The following is a 13,846-nucleotide window of genomic DNA, read 5'->3' on the forward strand; positions in this document are numbered from 1 at the left end:
CTGGGCCGGATGCCCTCAGAGCATCATTCCTAACTCGGTTTTATGTCACCAAACTCTCCGAGACACAGTCTGTGAGTGTGTACCAGAGGGCTTTACCCACAGGCGACAATACAGAGGAAGGACGTGTGATGCCCGAATCACTTGACCCTTCACCAGATAGCTGGGTCTGTGCCTTTGCTTGAGAAATCTCAGTGCCAATGATGGATCTGCACTGCCTTCATCACGTCCAGCTACTCCATCTGATACTCGATCAGGTTCTTCACGATACCGAGAAAAGTTCTTTAAGAGGAGGGAAACTGAAGGGTTGAACTGCTCAGGGAGAGCAGGATGAAGACGTCCGTCTAGGGATGGCAGGGGGTAGTGGGAAATAACGCATCCTGCTGGTGCCTAAATCACTCAGGTGTTTCAGATTGTGCTCTAATTATCCAAATAGCCTCACCTGTCCAACCTGACATGCACTGTGGCCAGAAACTAAAGAAGGTTCAGGGGAAGCGGGGAAGTGAATGGCGCTGGGTTATCCCACCCTGTCTGCTCCTTCTCAGGGTCGAAGCCACTGGAGGGGGTGGGTCCCGAGCCTGGATCTGTAGCCAGTGTCCTGTAGCCAAGGGCCTCCTCCTCTGAGCCTCAGATGGTTAGCCCACACTCGCAAGGACAATGGGGGAAACGGCCAGCTCCCTGGGACCACCCCACTGAGCCTGGACCATCCGAGGGCCCTTGGCTGTCTGTCGCTCTCTCTGGGCCTGCAAGGGAATAAAGAGCTCAACATCTCTTTCTACGGCCAGGACAGCCCCTCCTCAAGTGGAAAATCACTGAGTCCTGCTGCCTGGCACTGTCCTTTCCGACCAAGGAGAGGCTGGCTGCGGCCTGATGGAATTAGCCTTAATGAGGCCAGACACTCCTACAGAAAAAACACCAACCCTGCCAAGAAGCCTTTATTTCAGCGTGACTTCCCTGGAGACTGCAATCACATCCTCCTTCTGCTTTCACAGAACCATTTCCCCATCATGGAAGCAGAGGGGAGGAGGAGGGAAGACCAAAGAGGGGGCCTCAACCCGCCCAGGTCTGCAGGCTCTCCGAGGACCGAAATCCCAGGGCTGCAGGCATGCAGCCAGCCAGGTACTCGTGGTGTTCCCAAAGAGAACAGAGGAGTTGGCCCTGGTTTGTTTTGATTTTCTTAAGCTGGATCTTACTGAAATCCAGAAATTTCAGAGTTAAAAGGGGGTGCTGAAGCCTCAAATCCAACCCACCACACGTAGTCCATGCAGGCTCATCAGTGACCCAACCAACTGATATGAAAATGCTAGAAATAAATCAAGAAACCAAGGAGCTGAGCACTGTAAGAGGCTCAGCACAGATGACCAGTGTTATCCCTTGTCAATTATAAGCAATGGGTCCCCTGGTGTCTGCTCTATTCATCTCTCTGGACTCTTCTGTTTTCATTTTTTTCCAAAATAGGAAAAAATGGAGATCTCTTCATAAAATACAGAACCACTCCTTGGTCATTGAGGATCTGTCTAGGTGTCCAGGTGTGGGTGCTTCAGACCAGCCTTCCATATGGACTCCTGCTGCCCTCTTGGCTCTCTCATGGCTCAAGTATCCCTTTCAGAGCTCGGCAGTGTGTGTGGCAGATAAAGCGCCATGTGCCACCTTGACTCTGCCATGACACAGGTGTGACCCTGAGCAAGCATCCTTTCCTCGCCAGGCTTCAGCTTCCCCTTTGGTCCTGGATATTCCCACTTACTTGCACAGCCCTTGATGACTTACAAAGGACTTTGCATTTTCTTATTGTATCCAATTTATGCAGGAAAGAGCTTGCTATTCCTACTTTACAATAGAGAAAGTGAGGCCCACACTACCCAGGGACTGCAATCCACTCCCAACCTCAGTCCCATGCTCTCTCCACCACCCCACAGGGACAGGGCCAAGAAGCCCAGGGCCAAGCTCACCCCACCCACCCATCCACCCCAGCACAAGCACCAACAGGCTGCGCCCGAAGCCCAGATTGCAGAGGACTGCTCTCTGCCACCTGTGACCTGCAGAGCCCCAACAAAGCAGCCCCACTGGCTCAGGCCTCCTGATACTTCCCTGCCTGGGCAGTGGCCCCTCACTCAGATAGCCTCTGCTCTCCCCTCTGCACCCCTTGGCTCCCTCCAGCCGCTGGGGCAGGCTCCCAACCTCCACAAATCTCAGGCCAGGGCAGGGGAAGGGTGAGGAGGAGAGATGGGACGGGAGGGGTGTGGAGGACATATAGTTCCCCGTACCCACAAAGATGAGCAGAGTCCTCGATGGGGTCAGGGGAGCGGGCCTCTGGGACACCCCAGCTTGTCTCCCTCAAGCCACCTCTTCCTGAGTCCCCTCTGGCTGGATGAGAGACCCTAGGGACTCAACAGTCTAGGAGCCCAAGGCCTCTCCAGAGGGCACTGGCCACTCCACACCCATGGGAGAAGGAAGTCAGTGGCTGGGCTCAGCCTGAAGTGCTTCATAGAAAAGAAGGCCCTGACTGGAGGCCCCACTCTCTGGCTGCTCAGCACAGACCTCCTCTGGTCCAGTCAGGCAGCTGTCCCCACCCCCGAGACAGACCCATTCCCAGCAGGCACACTGTACACATAATCCTCAGCTGGATGGCTCTTCTTCCTCCCTCTTCTTCCTTTGCCCACCCTATGACGCCCAGGACCCAGCTCAGCCCACCACCCTTCACCTACAGCCTCACGCAGATGCAGCCTCCAAGGGCCACGGATCTGGCCTGGACCCAACTTCGTGGTTCCAGGAGACTGGGACCCCTCCCACCCTCCACAGGGCTAAGAGTGCATGCCCTCCTCTCTCGCTCTCCCCCCAGCAGAGCTGTCTGCCCTGCTGGTGCTTGAACCAGGCATGTTCCCTGGGGCCTCAGTTCCCTGGGGCAGGGGTAGATGGGAGGTGGAGGGGCTCCTCACTTCCCATCTCCTGGTGCAGTTTTCTTTCTACCCAGAGACACCTTGGGTGCCCAGCCTGGATGGCTTTCTGCCTTTCCAAGCCAGGGTTCCCCTCTCTGGTGTAGAGAGCAGAGCTGCATCCCGGAGGATGTGCCTGTGGAATGAAGAAGCTCTCAGCAACCCCTTAGAAGGAGGTAGGAGGTGGGGTCAAGGAACCAAGCTTCCCTCGTGCCCTGGAAAAACAGCCCTTCCTAGAACAACTTAGACACTACATCCCGACTGTTGGGAAATGATGCTCAACTTTCCCTGAGAAGTCCAAAATCAAAGTTCAAAAGCAGCTCCAAAAGAGAGATCTCCCTCAGGGCAAAGGCTAAGGCTTGTTCTGAGCAGCCAGCCACCTGAGTGAGGCCCAAGCGGGTCTGCCCTGCCCCTCTGAGCTTGGGACCAGCCATCCAGCCAATACTCAGCTCCTCTCCCTGCCCCTCCTACCCTCAGGCCTTTGCACATGATGCACTCCTTACCAGAATTCCCTTCCCACCTCTCCTCCCTGCTGGTCTGGGCAATTCATTCACTTGACAGTCCAGGAATTCGTTCAGCAAGCATTGTGCGGGTCTTTCCTGTGGCCTAACCATTGGGTTGGCTGCCAGGAACACAGCTAAGAGCCCCCCAACCAAACCACGTCCCTGTTCTCATCGAGCTTATGTTCTGCTGGGTGGAGGCAGACCAAGTAAGCACATCCATAAACGAAAGGACCAATTGGTGGTGGGGTAATGAGAGGCAGGAGTAGGGTTCTCTAAATAAGTGACTTCTAAGCAGAGACCTGTGCAATGACAGGAGCCGGCAGACAAAGCATTTGAGCTCACAGGACCTGGTGGAGCTATTTGCTGGGAGGAGGAAAGTGAGGCAAGAATACGATTGTGCAGCAAGTGTGGAGAGGGAAGGGGAGATCAGATCTCAGAAAGAAGAAAATGTCACACACACACACTCCGGAAGCCTTCCCAGACCCCTTTCCTGCCTGGGGTGATCCCTTAGCACGTCCCTGATACCTGCCTCTTTATTTTGCTGACTCCCTCCTGTTTGACTGCACATGCCATGAGGTAAGCCAAGCCTGTCTTACGCAGCCCCTTATTTCCCGCCAAGCACATGATACACCCTCTGCGAACTTGTTTCCAAGCAAGGAAGGAAGGCAGGGGGGTGGTACACGTGTGCTCAGAGAGGATCCCTGCACGTGTGGAGGGCAGCCAGATGTCCCTCTCTTAGTGAGTTCCTCCCAGCCAGGAGCCTTCCTGGATGCGGGGCACTGTGCTGGCCTCTCTGGGGAAAACAGACGGCAGGACCTCTGCCACGACGTAAAACCCAAACCTCCTAGCACTCCTCTGGGTTGCACTTCTGGCACAGTAGTGGAGAATGGTCTTGCCTAGACCGGGAATGACCACGGATGGATCCAGGGCGATGAAAAGAGAACAAGGACATGAGATCTTGCTGTGGAAATATTATGTCATGGTGCAAATAAAAGATTATTATTAGCATCTTTCAGTTTGGGAGAAAAAAAATGCAGATAACTACTTTGTAAAAACTGTTAGACAAATTACAAAATGCCAAGTGTGAAAAGCTATTATTTCATTTAAAAATCTAAAAAATCTAAATAAATCTAAAAAATTAAAAATCTAACCTGGTCTGGAGAGCCAGTGTCTCTCCCAGGAATCTGAACACCCAATAAATGAGGACTAAGACTTCCTATCTTTAAGGGACGTGGCTTTACAAAAAGAAAAGGCTCTGAAATGCCTATCCCAGAAAAAACTGCTTTTAACTAAATTTCAGGACCTGGCAAAACGAAGCTGTGGTTTTAGAATACGTTTAATTATAACTTTGGGGAGGAAAATGGGGCTATCAACTGAGCAGGAGGATTTTTCTGGAATGCTGGAAATACTTCTCAATCGGCATGGTGTTTTCACAGGTGTGTGATTTGGTAATAATTCAGCAAGCAAAACATGCACGATTTTTCTTTTACTTTTCTGTGTATATTTTGATTTTTTTTAAAAAAGTACCTGAAGTTCTCCAGCTCTGAAGACAATCAATACAAGCTAGGCACACAGGGAGGAAAAGGAAGGCAGGGGTCGCCTTCTTGGGGAGAACTGGCAGGCCTCCCCAGCCCTGCCCTCTCCCAGGACCTTGCCAATCCCACTATTTTAGCACCCACCATGGGGTTTTCTGTCTGTCCCTCAACCTCCAGAACATTTCTGGAGAAGACAGAATGCATCTTATTCATCTCTGTGTCATCACTTGGGCCTGCATAAAGATGTTTCAGAAATGACTGCTGGATGTGGGAGAATGAGATGCCCATGTGCAAACACTTAACATGTGGAATGGAAAGTGAGTGGAAGAAATTTACTGTGGGCTGGCTGGAATGTGCGGTTATGGATGTTGGAAGAAATGAGATAACCCGGGAGGGAGGGGGACCTGGACTCCGTCGAAGGGTCACCAGGGTGGCCTAGGCATGGAAAGGACTCAGGGAGCTGCTGTGTCTGACCTCTGAGGAGGGGGTGGGCTTCGTTTTTCCAATGCTGTTCCAGCGGCCACCACAGGGAACATGACTTCCCAACCCTCCCTGCTTTTAGAAATGCACACATGTCTGTTTATAAGGGGTCAGCTCAGGCCCTGCTAGCTAGCTGCCATTTCCCTTTCCTCTCCCTACCCTCAGAAGACGGGACATATCAGGGAACACACAAGCTTCCTTGCTTGTTTTTTCTGGACACTCCTAAGAAGGCTTGAGAAAAGAAGATATGGCTGGAGTGAGTGGTCAACTTACCGAGCACAGTCGGCGCTGCTGTCTCCCTCAAACAGGAGCTTCTGTAGGACGCAGCCCTGGACAGCCGCCAGGACTCCACAGGGACCACCCTGCAGAGAATGGCACGCATTACTGCCAGGGAGAACTGGCCCCGGGCGGAGCTCCACCACAATCAGCCCCCTGCCCGCGGGCTACAGAGCACACTGGGCCCACCACCCTGAGCTCCCTCCAAAACAGACATGGCGACTGCTCCTATTGAGTGTCAGATGGAAGGGGTGACAATGGCCTCAGCCCAGCACCCACCTCAAGGGGAAGGAAAAGGGCTGCAGCGTCAGAGAGGAGGACAGCAGCTCTTCATAGCCCACCCAAGCGTGAAGCCAGGGATATCACAGCACACTTCCAGTCATGGGGGGAGTATTTCCTCACGCTAAAAGTGTCCATTGTCCACCCACTCATTAAGGCCCAAGTGAAAGGCCTCCTCCTCCAGGGAGCCTGTCCCAACCATCTCTGCGGGGAGTGAGCCCCTACGGCAGCCTCCACTTGCCCCTCATGGCACTTCTTCCTATTACTCATGCCCTTGCCCCCTTCCACCTTGCACGGTGAAGTCTCCTTTAGGCGCTGCTCCCAGCAGGTGTCACAGGGCTTAGCCCAGGGCCTGGGAACAGGGCTCTGGCCAGCAAAGACCCATGGGACTGAACAGCACAAGCAGCCCCCCAACCAGGTATAGAGGCCTACAGAGCATGGGCCACAGGTGCCCTTGAAGCACAGGGGCAAGAAGACCTGCTGAGCCTGGCTGAGCTAGCAGGGGCAGAAGCAGGTGGTCTTGGAAAGTAGAGGCCTAAGGCAGCCTAAGGCTTGAGAAATGGAATCTGGCAGAGCTGCCCTGCTCCATGTGGCTGTTCTTTGATCCTAGACTTAGAGTATTTTCTGGTCCTTAATGAGCATATCTCGCATATCTTGCAAATGTATAAACCACATTTACAACTTAGCACGGCATCCAAAACCTGCCACAATCTGGCCCCCAGCTAAGCCTGCCCCCTCCTCCTCATATACCTCCTGCTCCACACGCCTCGTACCTTTGCCTTTTCCTGCGGCCCCAAGATGTTCACACAGCCTCACTGTGTTCACGCTGCCCGCCCCACCTAGGATGCCTTCTTTCTTTGCACATCTCCCAACTCTCAGCCTAAGGAGGCCCATCCAATGCCACAGCCCAGACTGGGCACCTTTTTTTGCTCCCTCTCACCCAGGACATCATGCAGCACTCCCAGTAATTGCTCCTTAGATCACATTCCCCTTGAACCTCTCCAAAGTGATAGGTTGTGTTCCCCAGCCCTTGCTCTGACCGCCACACTTAAAGTGCCTAACTGAGCAACTCGGCAAATGTGGGGCTGGCTGGCACTGGACGGCCCAGGTAATGCCCGGGGGCTGTGCCAAAAATCAGGCATCACCCACCCCCCACCCAGGATGGGCCCAGCAAAGGCCCCCTGGAAACTCAAAAAGCAGCCTGCCTTGTTCTGCACAATGCCATATTTTAACGAAGCTGTGTCATTAAAGGAAAAACTCTGAAGTTTCCATTCTTCATTGAAACAGGAAAAGCATGTACCAAATAGAAGGATCTTTATTTCCTATGAAAAAAGAAGAGAGGGTTTTATTGGTTATTTAAAAATAATAATAATAATATGATATTCAGTGTATATGTTCCTGCCATAGTTGATCTTGAATTCTAGCTGGACAATCCGTTTCATACAGAATGACCTATCATCTTTTTATTTCGCAAACCCATTCTCCTCATATTTGAGGAAAAAGAAACTCATTCCTGAGGGCCTTACCTCTGGAACATGTGTAAACCAAATCAGCCTGTGCTGATCCAGGAAGAAATTTTAGGTTCCTTAAGAGGTCCTGTAGTCGCCAACAGAAAGGATGGGTGGTTTTTCAATTTGACCGCCTATTAGCATTCCCTAGGGAGCTCTTAAAAATTCTCATGCTCAGGCCACACCAGTCCAACTGAATCAGAACCCTTGGGGTGAGACTCCAGTATTAGTATTTTTTTAAAGCTCCCCCAGGTGATTAACTATGCAAACAAGTTCAAGAGCCAGCCCTCTAGTTCAGGGTCACCATACCATAGCCCACAGTTTTATTGGGCACAGCCACACCCATTTATTTACATATTGCCTGTGGCTACTTCCACACAACAGCAGAGTTGAGTGGTTGGGACAGACTAACAAAGCCAAAGATACACTATCTGGACTTTTACAGAAAGTTTGCCGTCTCCTGCTCTGGTGCAACCTTTTACCATGTGTATGAATCCCCTCTACAGCATCATCCGGGAGTGGTCCCCACAGACTCTGCTTGAACATCAAACAGCCCCGTGAAGGGCTTCCACCACCTCCCTCTGTCTTTTCTAAACTTCTGGCTGTCACTGAACTTGCCATTCATCTCTCACCAACCCAAATATCACCCTCCAGAACCCAGAAGCACAGGCACCCTTCCCCCTGACAGGTGCTAAGATGGGAAAGCAGAGATGCTCCCACGAGGATGGTCTTCCTGGTGCCGGCCACCTCCTCCCTCTCTGCCATAGTGACAAATCCAAAGGGTCTGGAAGCTGCAAGTGAGCCCCAGGACCAGTAGGTGGATTCTGTAGGCACCTCCCCTGGATCTCTGGGTCAGGCCTTTTCTAGACCCAGATTCTGGTCCTCCAGAATCAGTTCTTATTTCTTTTACATTAAGTATAAGAAAAATCACTGACAGAGCATTTGTCTACACGCCATCAAATCTGAGCTGGCTACACAAAGTAAAGAGGGAAGAGCGGGTTCCTCTATCAGGCCCAAGCAGCCCTTGTAGTGCCGACCACTATCATTCATTTGTTGGAATTGAGCTTCCTGAGAGCTAGAAATTGTAGAGGCTTGAGATTTCTGACTGAGCCCCATCTCAGTTCTCTCAAATCACAGAATGACAGCTCCCAACTAGGGTCACTATGGCTGACAGGACACGAGCTAAGAGCCTAGAGACCGGGGCTCTGCTTGCTCTGGGGGCCATGTGTCCCTGTTTCTTCTCTGTGAACCTCAGTTTCTCCAGCTACTTTTGGAGAAGCTACTGCTGGATGGTCCTTAGTGGCTTCTAAGGTTCCTCCCAGAATGGAAATACACCCTGCAAGGAGTCATAGCCCTGTGGCTACCAACAGCCAGAACATTTACTCCCAGATTTGGGGCCATTTAAATATGATGGCCTCTGATTCCAAAAGAAAGAAGGAAGTAAAGGGAAGGAAAACGCTTCTAGGAAAATCTACTCTTTGATCTATGTGCTAAGTGAATACTCAGTAAGTGGGAAGAGAAGGGGGCCTGCTTTGTCCCCAGGAGTTTTACTTTTTCTTCCTAGATCCTGGCCGAAAGGCCAGTGGAGAATAGCAGGAGCAATGTTCCATCCCGCAGGAACCATCGCTAAGGAAAGGTGCTGAGGCCATCCTGGCAGCTGAGGATAGTGGGGAATCCAGGACATCCCTGCAGAGGAGGCTACTGAGGCCAGGAACCTGCTCCCTACCCCCAGGGGGCCATGGCAAGAGCCTGGATGGTGCTGAAGAATCATTGGCACCTCTATGTCCTTCCCTCAAAGCCACCATGCCTGAGCCCAGCTTAGGAAACCAGCACAGGAGCTGGAACCATTCTAATGAAGACAATTATCTTGTTCCTGTCACATCCTAGAGCTGCCTTCTAGGGATGTGGTGAGGAAGCTCTGAGCCAAAAGAAGAACTGAATCCTATGACTCCTATAATGTTTGAATAGGGAAGAGAACCCCCACCACCACCACCTTTCTTTCTGAGAGTGAAAGGTTGCTATTAGAGTTGCCCACACAGAACCATGACTAGGATGGAGTTCTCCTGACTCTCAGTTAAAGTATTCATCTGCATCACAACCAAATTTCTATATTTTTTCCTCAAACTTTGTTTTTTATTATTATTATTAGAGAAGTTGTGGGTTTACAGAAAATCCAATTTTTTATTTTAACAGTGACTGAGAGATTATAATGAGAAAGATTGGGCCAGAAAGATCAAAATCACATCATCTACACTAATTCAAACCAAGATTGACTCCAACAGGGAATTCTGCTCATACCCTTGAAGTTGATACCTGCCTTTGCTACTGAAAGGTCGATTGGCTTTGACACGATTTGGAGCTTGAGCATTGATGGTGCTGGGGTCAGGATGACTTCTTCCTTTATCAATTCATCCTCCACATCCTCTGAAAGAAAGGCATGGCCATGTCAGCTCCCTTGTTATGGTTCATGGAGAAAATGAACTCATTTAGCACTGTGAGCACGGGTCAGTTTGAGGATTGAATGGAAGGAGGGCTCCCATGCCACATCCCACCCACCGCCCACTTAGGTGCTCCCATACCCATCATCAGAAGGAAAGAAAGCAGAGTGAGAGTCCCCAGTCCCCATCCTCCACCCTGGTCCATGGCTCAAAGATGTCGGCGGGTGGGACTTGGCTTCTGGTCCAGCAGGAAGGTCTGCTGGTGCACGCACAGGGAAGCAAGAACATAGGCCGAACCCACGGAGCTGGGCCCAGAAAAGCCTGGCTCAGACACATTCTTACAAAAGGTGGGCATGACAGACAAGTCCGCTCCCCTAAAGACAAACCTGAGAATGTAATTAGGAATGAAAATGCCACCATTCCTGATAAAGTAATAATAATAATAATAAATTATTACTATTACACCTTACATTTATTGGTCACTTGGATTTTCTCCTCTAAGTCTCAAAACAGCTACCTCATAGGAGGTACTACTACCCCCTTTAAGAGATGATGAAACTGAGGCTTAGAAAAGTTAAGTAACTGGCCCCAAGTCTTGCAGATAGAAAGGGCTGAGACAGGGTATAAACAATGGGCCAGCTCCTGATCACCCTGTCATTCTGCCTTTTCCAGACCTCTAGCCAGAAGGGATGCTAAGCCACACACTGGCCTTAGTTGTCTTACAGCTGGGGCGACAGAAGCGATCCGTGGTGGATCTTTGGCAGCACCAGTCTCCTACCTTCCCAGTCTGCTCCCTCTCACCATTTCACCCACTGCTTCTGCCTTTACCAGGATACTCTAGAAGCAGTAAAAACAACTCCCAGACATTGTGCAGACAAAGCCGAACAGAGTGGACTCCAGGGGGTAGCTAAGGTTTTAGCACCATCAGTATGCACCAGAGAGGAAGCCTGCCCGAGTGGGCCTGTTTGGGTCAGGTGAGCAGGCTGGTGTTAAAAGCTAACATCTCCAGGACTCATATCTTCTTTTTCTTGTATGCTATATGCCCAGGGTCACGTGCCATTCTTTTCCCATGTGGGTATCCCATTATTGCAGGACTATTTGTTGAATTTTTGTTTGTTTTTCCTTTCTTTCTTTCCTTTGTTTGTTTTTGGGAAGTTCATGGGCCAGGAATTGAACTCAGGTCTCCCATATAGCAGACGAGAATTCTACCACAGAACTACCCTTGCACCCCCTAGACTCATATCTTATATCTTATTCTATCTTATTCTACAGCCTCCTTTCCTTCCCTGGGGGAGAGCCAGGACAAGGCAAACTCCTGGAGTTATAGTCCACTGCTTGAGGAGGCAGACTCTTCCTTTTGCTAAAGCAAAAATAAAACGGGATTGGAATTTAAGTGAGGACCCTTCTGAATTAGGGTCTCCTGTGAACATGACCTTAGAGAAAGCTACCTAAAATAAAGACCAGGTACTCACCCAGTAACATGCATGGAGCTTAAAAAAAAAAAGGTAGACAAAGAAGAAACCAAATAAGATATATAACACAATACCACTTACATAAATTAGAAATACATAGACCCAAAGAAATACTACACATCTTGCAAGAACATACACAAATAAAAAGATATAAACACAAGAGAACAATTGCTTACAGGGGAGGAGGGTCATGGCAATGTGGGGTTAGGGCCAAAGGGAAATAAGGAAGGAAAGGCAGGAGTTAGAGGGAAAGAAAGGAAGGGAGTGAGGAGAGGAGAGAGAGAGGGAATGAGGGAAAGAAGAAAAGAAGGAAGGAAAGGAGGGAGGGAAGGAGGCCACTGGAGAGGCTTTGCAAAGATCAATGCTAAGAATATTAGAGGAACAGGAATGTGAAATTGATTAAACCCTCGGCTCTGAGACCCAAGACAAAGAGCAGAGTAACCGGGGTGATTCTAGTAGGCCCTGCGGGCTGTTGCACTGCGTTGGGCCAGAAGATTCCCTAGCAGCATAGGTATTTAAACCTATTTGGAGACTGCTGCTTAGTCCGAGGTTGTCTGAAAACATGCTTTGCTCAGGCATGAGTTAAATACGGGGATGGAGGTTGGGGACCCCAGAGTAGCACGCTCAGGGGTGGAAGGAGGCAACCTCCATTTGGCTTTGGTGGGGAGGAAGTTGGCCCCATGCAGGGAATTGATTCAGGACTTCAACCCAGATGCGGAGTTGGAGCGGACCCCAGGCCCAGATGTGCAGGGTAAAAACACGTGCAGGGTAAACACAACGCTCCAGAATGACATGTTGGCCATGCAGACAAAACCATTTGCAAATGCCGGTGGTTTGAGAGTGCTATTTTAAGGCTCTGGTATTAATGTCTGGTTGCACATTTTATTTACCCTTTGCAGAAAAGAAATACGTAATTGCATTTCATTTCATGGGGGAGTTAAAGTTGCCAAAGGGAATGTTGCTTGCTGTATGGCTCCTACAGGGAGAATGGCTCTCAGCCCCTTTCTTTCTTGCCCAGAGTTTCCCACTAACTATAAGATAATCTTCTCCTAGAAGGGCACCCACACCAGAAACCCAGGTGTCTGTGTCCAGCACGACCTCCCAGCTTCTGGTTTTGATCAATGACCCCATCTCCGCTCCTCCCCTCTACCAGCGACCCGGGCTGAGACTCAGTCCTCTCCGGCCTCCCATGCCACCGCTGCAGCCTCCCAATCATTCTGCCTCTACAGAGTCTCATATCTTGTCCCTCCTTCCTTCTCTGTCAGTATATATCATCATTTTTCTACTTCTGGGATGATGTAGGGCAGAAAATGTCCAGAGGGGTGAAATATAACCTCAAACAAATTATAATACAACATCAGTATACAATAGAGGCTAGTGCAAAGGTTTCAAGAGTAGAGTGTAAGAGACAATTAATTCTGCTTAAAGGGTCAGAGAAACTTCCCATAAGAGGAGGTATTTGAGCAAAATCTACCAGCAGATTTTCATGGGTAGCACAGGGGCACCACTGCTTCTTTTCTGGACTATTCCAAGAGCCCCAATTCCATCTCCCCACATTCAGGCTTTTACTACCAAAGTCCATCCTCCACACATGTCCAGTCATCCCTCCCACACCCCGGATAGATCCCTCACCCCCATAGCACCTTCAACGGCTCCTTCCTGCCTGGGGATGTCCAGGCGGACTCCAGCACAGCACTTAAGACCATCCTCACCCTCCCCAGACATCGGCCCAGTACATCGCCCCCTGACACCCACACCTTCCCCACTATAGACCAGTCCCCTCAAGCCGATCTCCATTTCCCAGCCCCTGGGTCTCTGCCCATGCTGCTCCTTCCACAACTCTGTTTCCCAGAACCTTGTCCATCTTTGAAAGCCCAGCTCAATGCCACCTCAGCAGGGAAGCTTCCCAAACCCACCACAGACCTTGGTCTAGTTCTCTTGAAGAAATTTAAAACTGCCTGCCAATAGTCTGCTTTGGGTGTTGCTATCAGAGTACATCGCTCTTCCTCTGCCCTACCCAACCTGGCCCCCAAGAAGGCAAGATCACTTTTTGTTCAGCTTTATCTGCTTCCAACAGAGCCTTGCATATGCCCTTGGCACCTAACTGCTAACAAAAGTTTGAGTTGAACCCAAAGAAAAAAATAAATTGAGGTGGGGTATGGAATGTTGTACCTCTTATCAAATTTTATTCTGTTTTGTTTTCCTCCCAAGACTTTTGCTTCCTTTCCTCTCTTCTAGACTTTCCTGGAAGACTAGGTTCCACGATCTCTTATCTTATATCTCCTCCATTTCTACATCTTAGCTGATCCACTAGTAAGGAGAGGGTTGCCTCCCTCTAGAAGGAGAGGAGATACTCTCACATGCTCAAGTTCACACACGAGCACACATACTCATACATATGCTCATACACACACACACTACATAT

The 13,846-nt window shown here is 50.1% G+C and overlaps 1 protein-coding gene across 3 annotated transcripts in view; it reads right to left on the minus strand.

Moving 5' to 3' along the window:
• MINDY4 (MINDY lysine 48 deubiquitinase 4) overlaps positions 1-13,846 on the minus strand; it is a 137,417-nt gene that overhangs the window by 47,858 nt on the left and 75,713 nt on the right. For all 3 annotated transcript variants that reach the window (XM_077120529.1, XM_077120512.1, XM_077120521.1), the window contains exons 7-9: positions 9,829-9,935; positions 7,209-7,325; positions 5,722-5,810 (exon numbers count right to left, since the gene is read on the minus strand). In XM_077120529.1, the coding sequence (XP_076976644.1) occupies positions 5,722-5,810; positions 7,209-7,325; positions 9,829-9,935 (313 nt within the window). The remainder of the gene's footprint in view (positions 1-5,721; positions 5,811-7,208; positions 7,326-9,828; positions 9,936-13,846) is intronic.

The sequence above is a fragment of the Tamandua tetradactyla genome, chromosome 1, assembly GCF_023851605.1.
Source record: "Tamandua tetradactyla isolate mTamTet1 chromosome 1, mTamTet1.pri, whole genome shotgun sequence".
Lineage (NCBI taxonomy): Eukaryota > Metazoa > Chordata > Mammalia > Pilosa > Myrmecophagidae > Tamandua > Tamandua tetradactyla.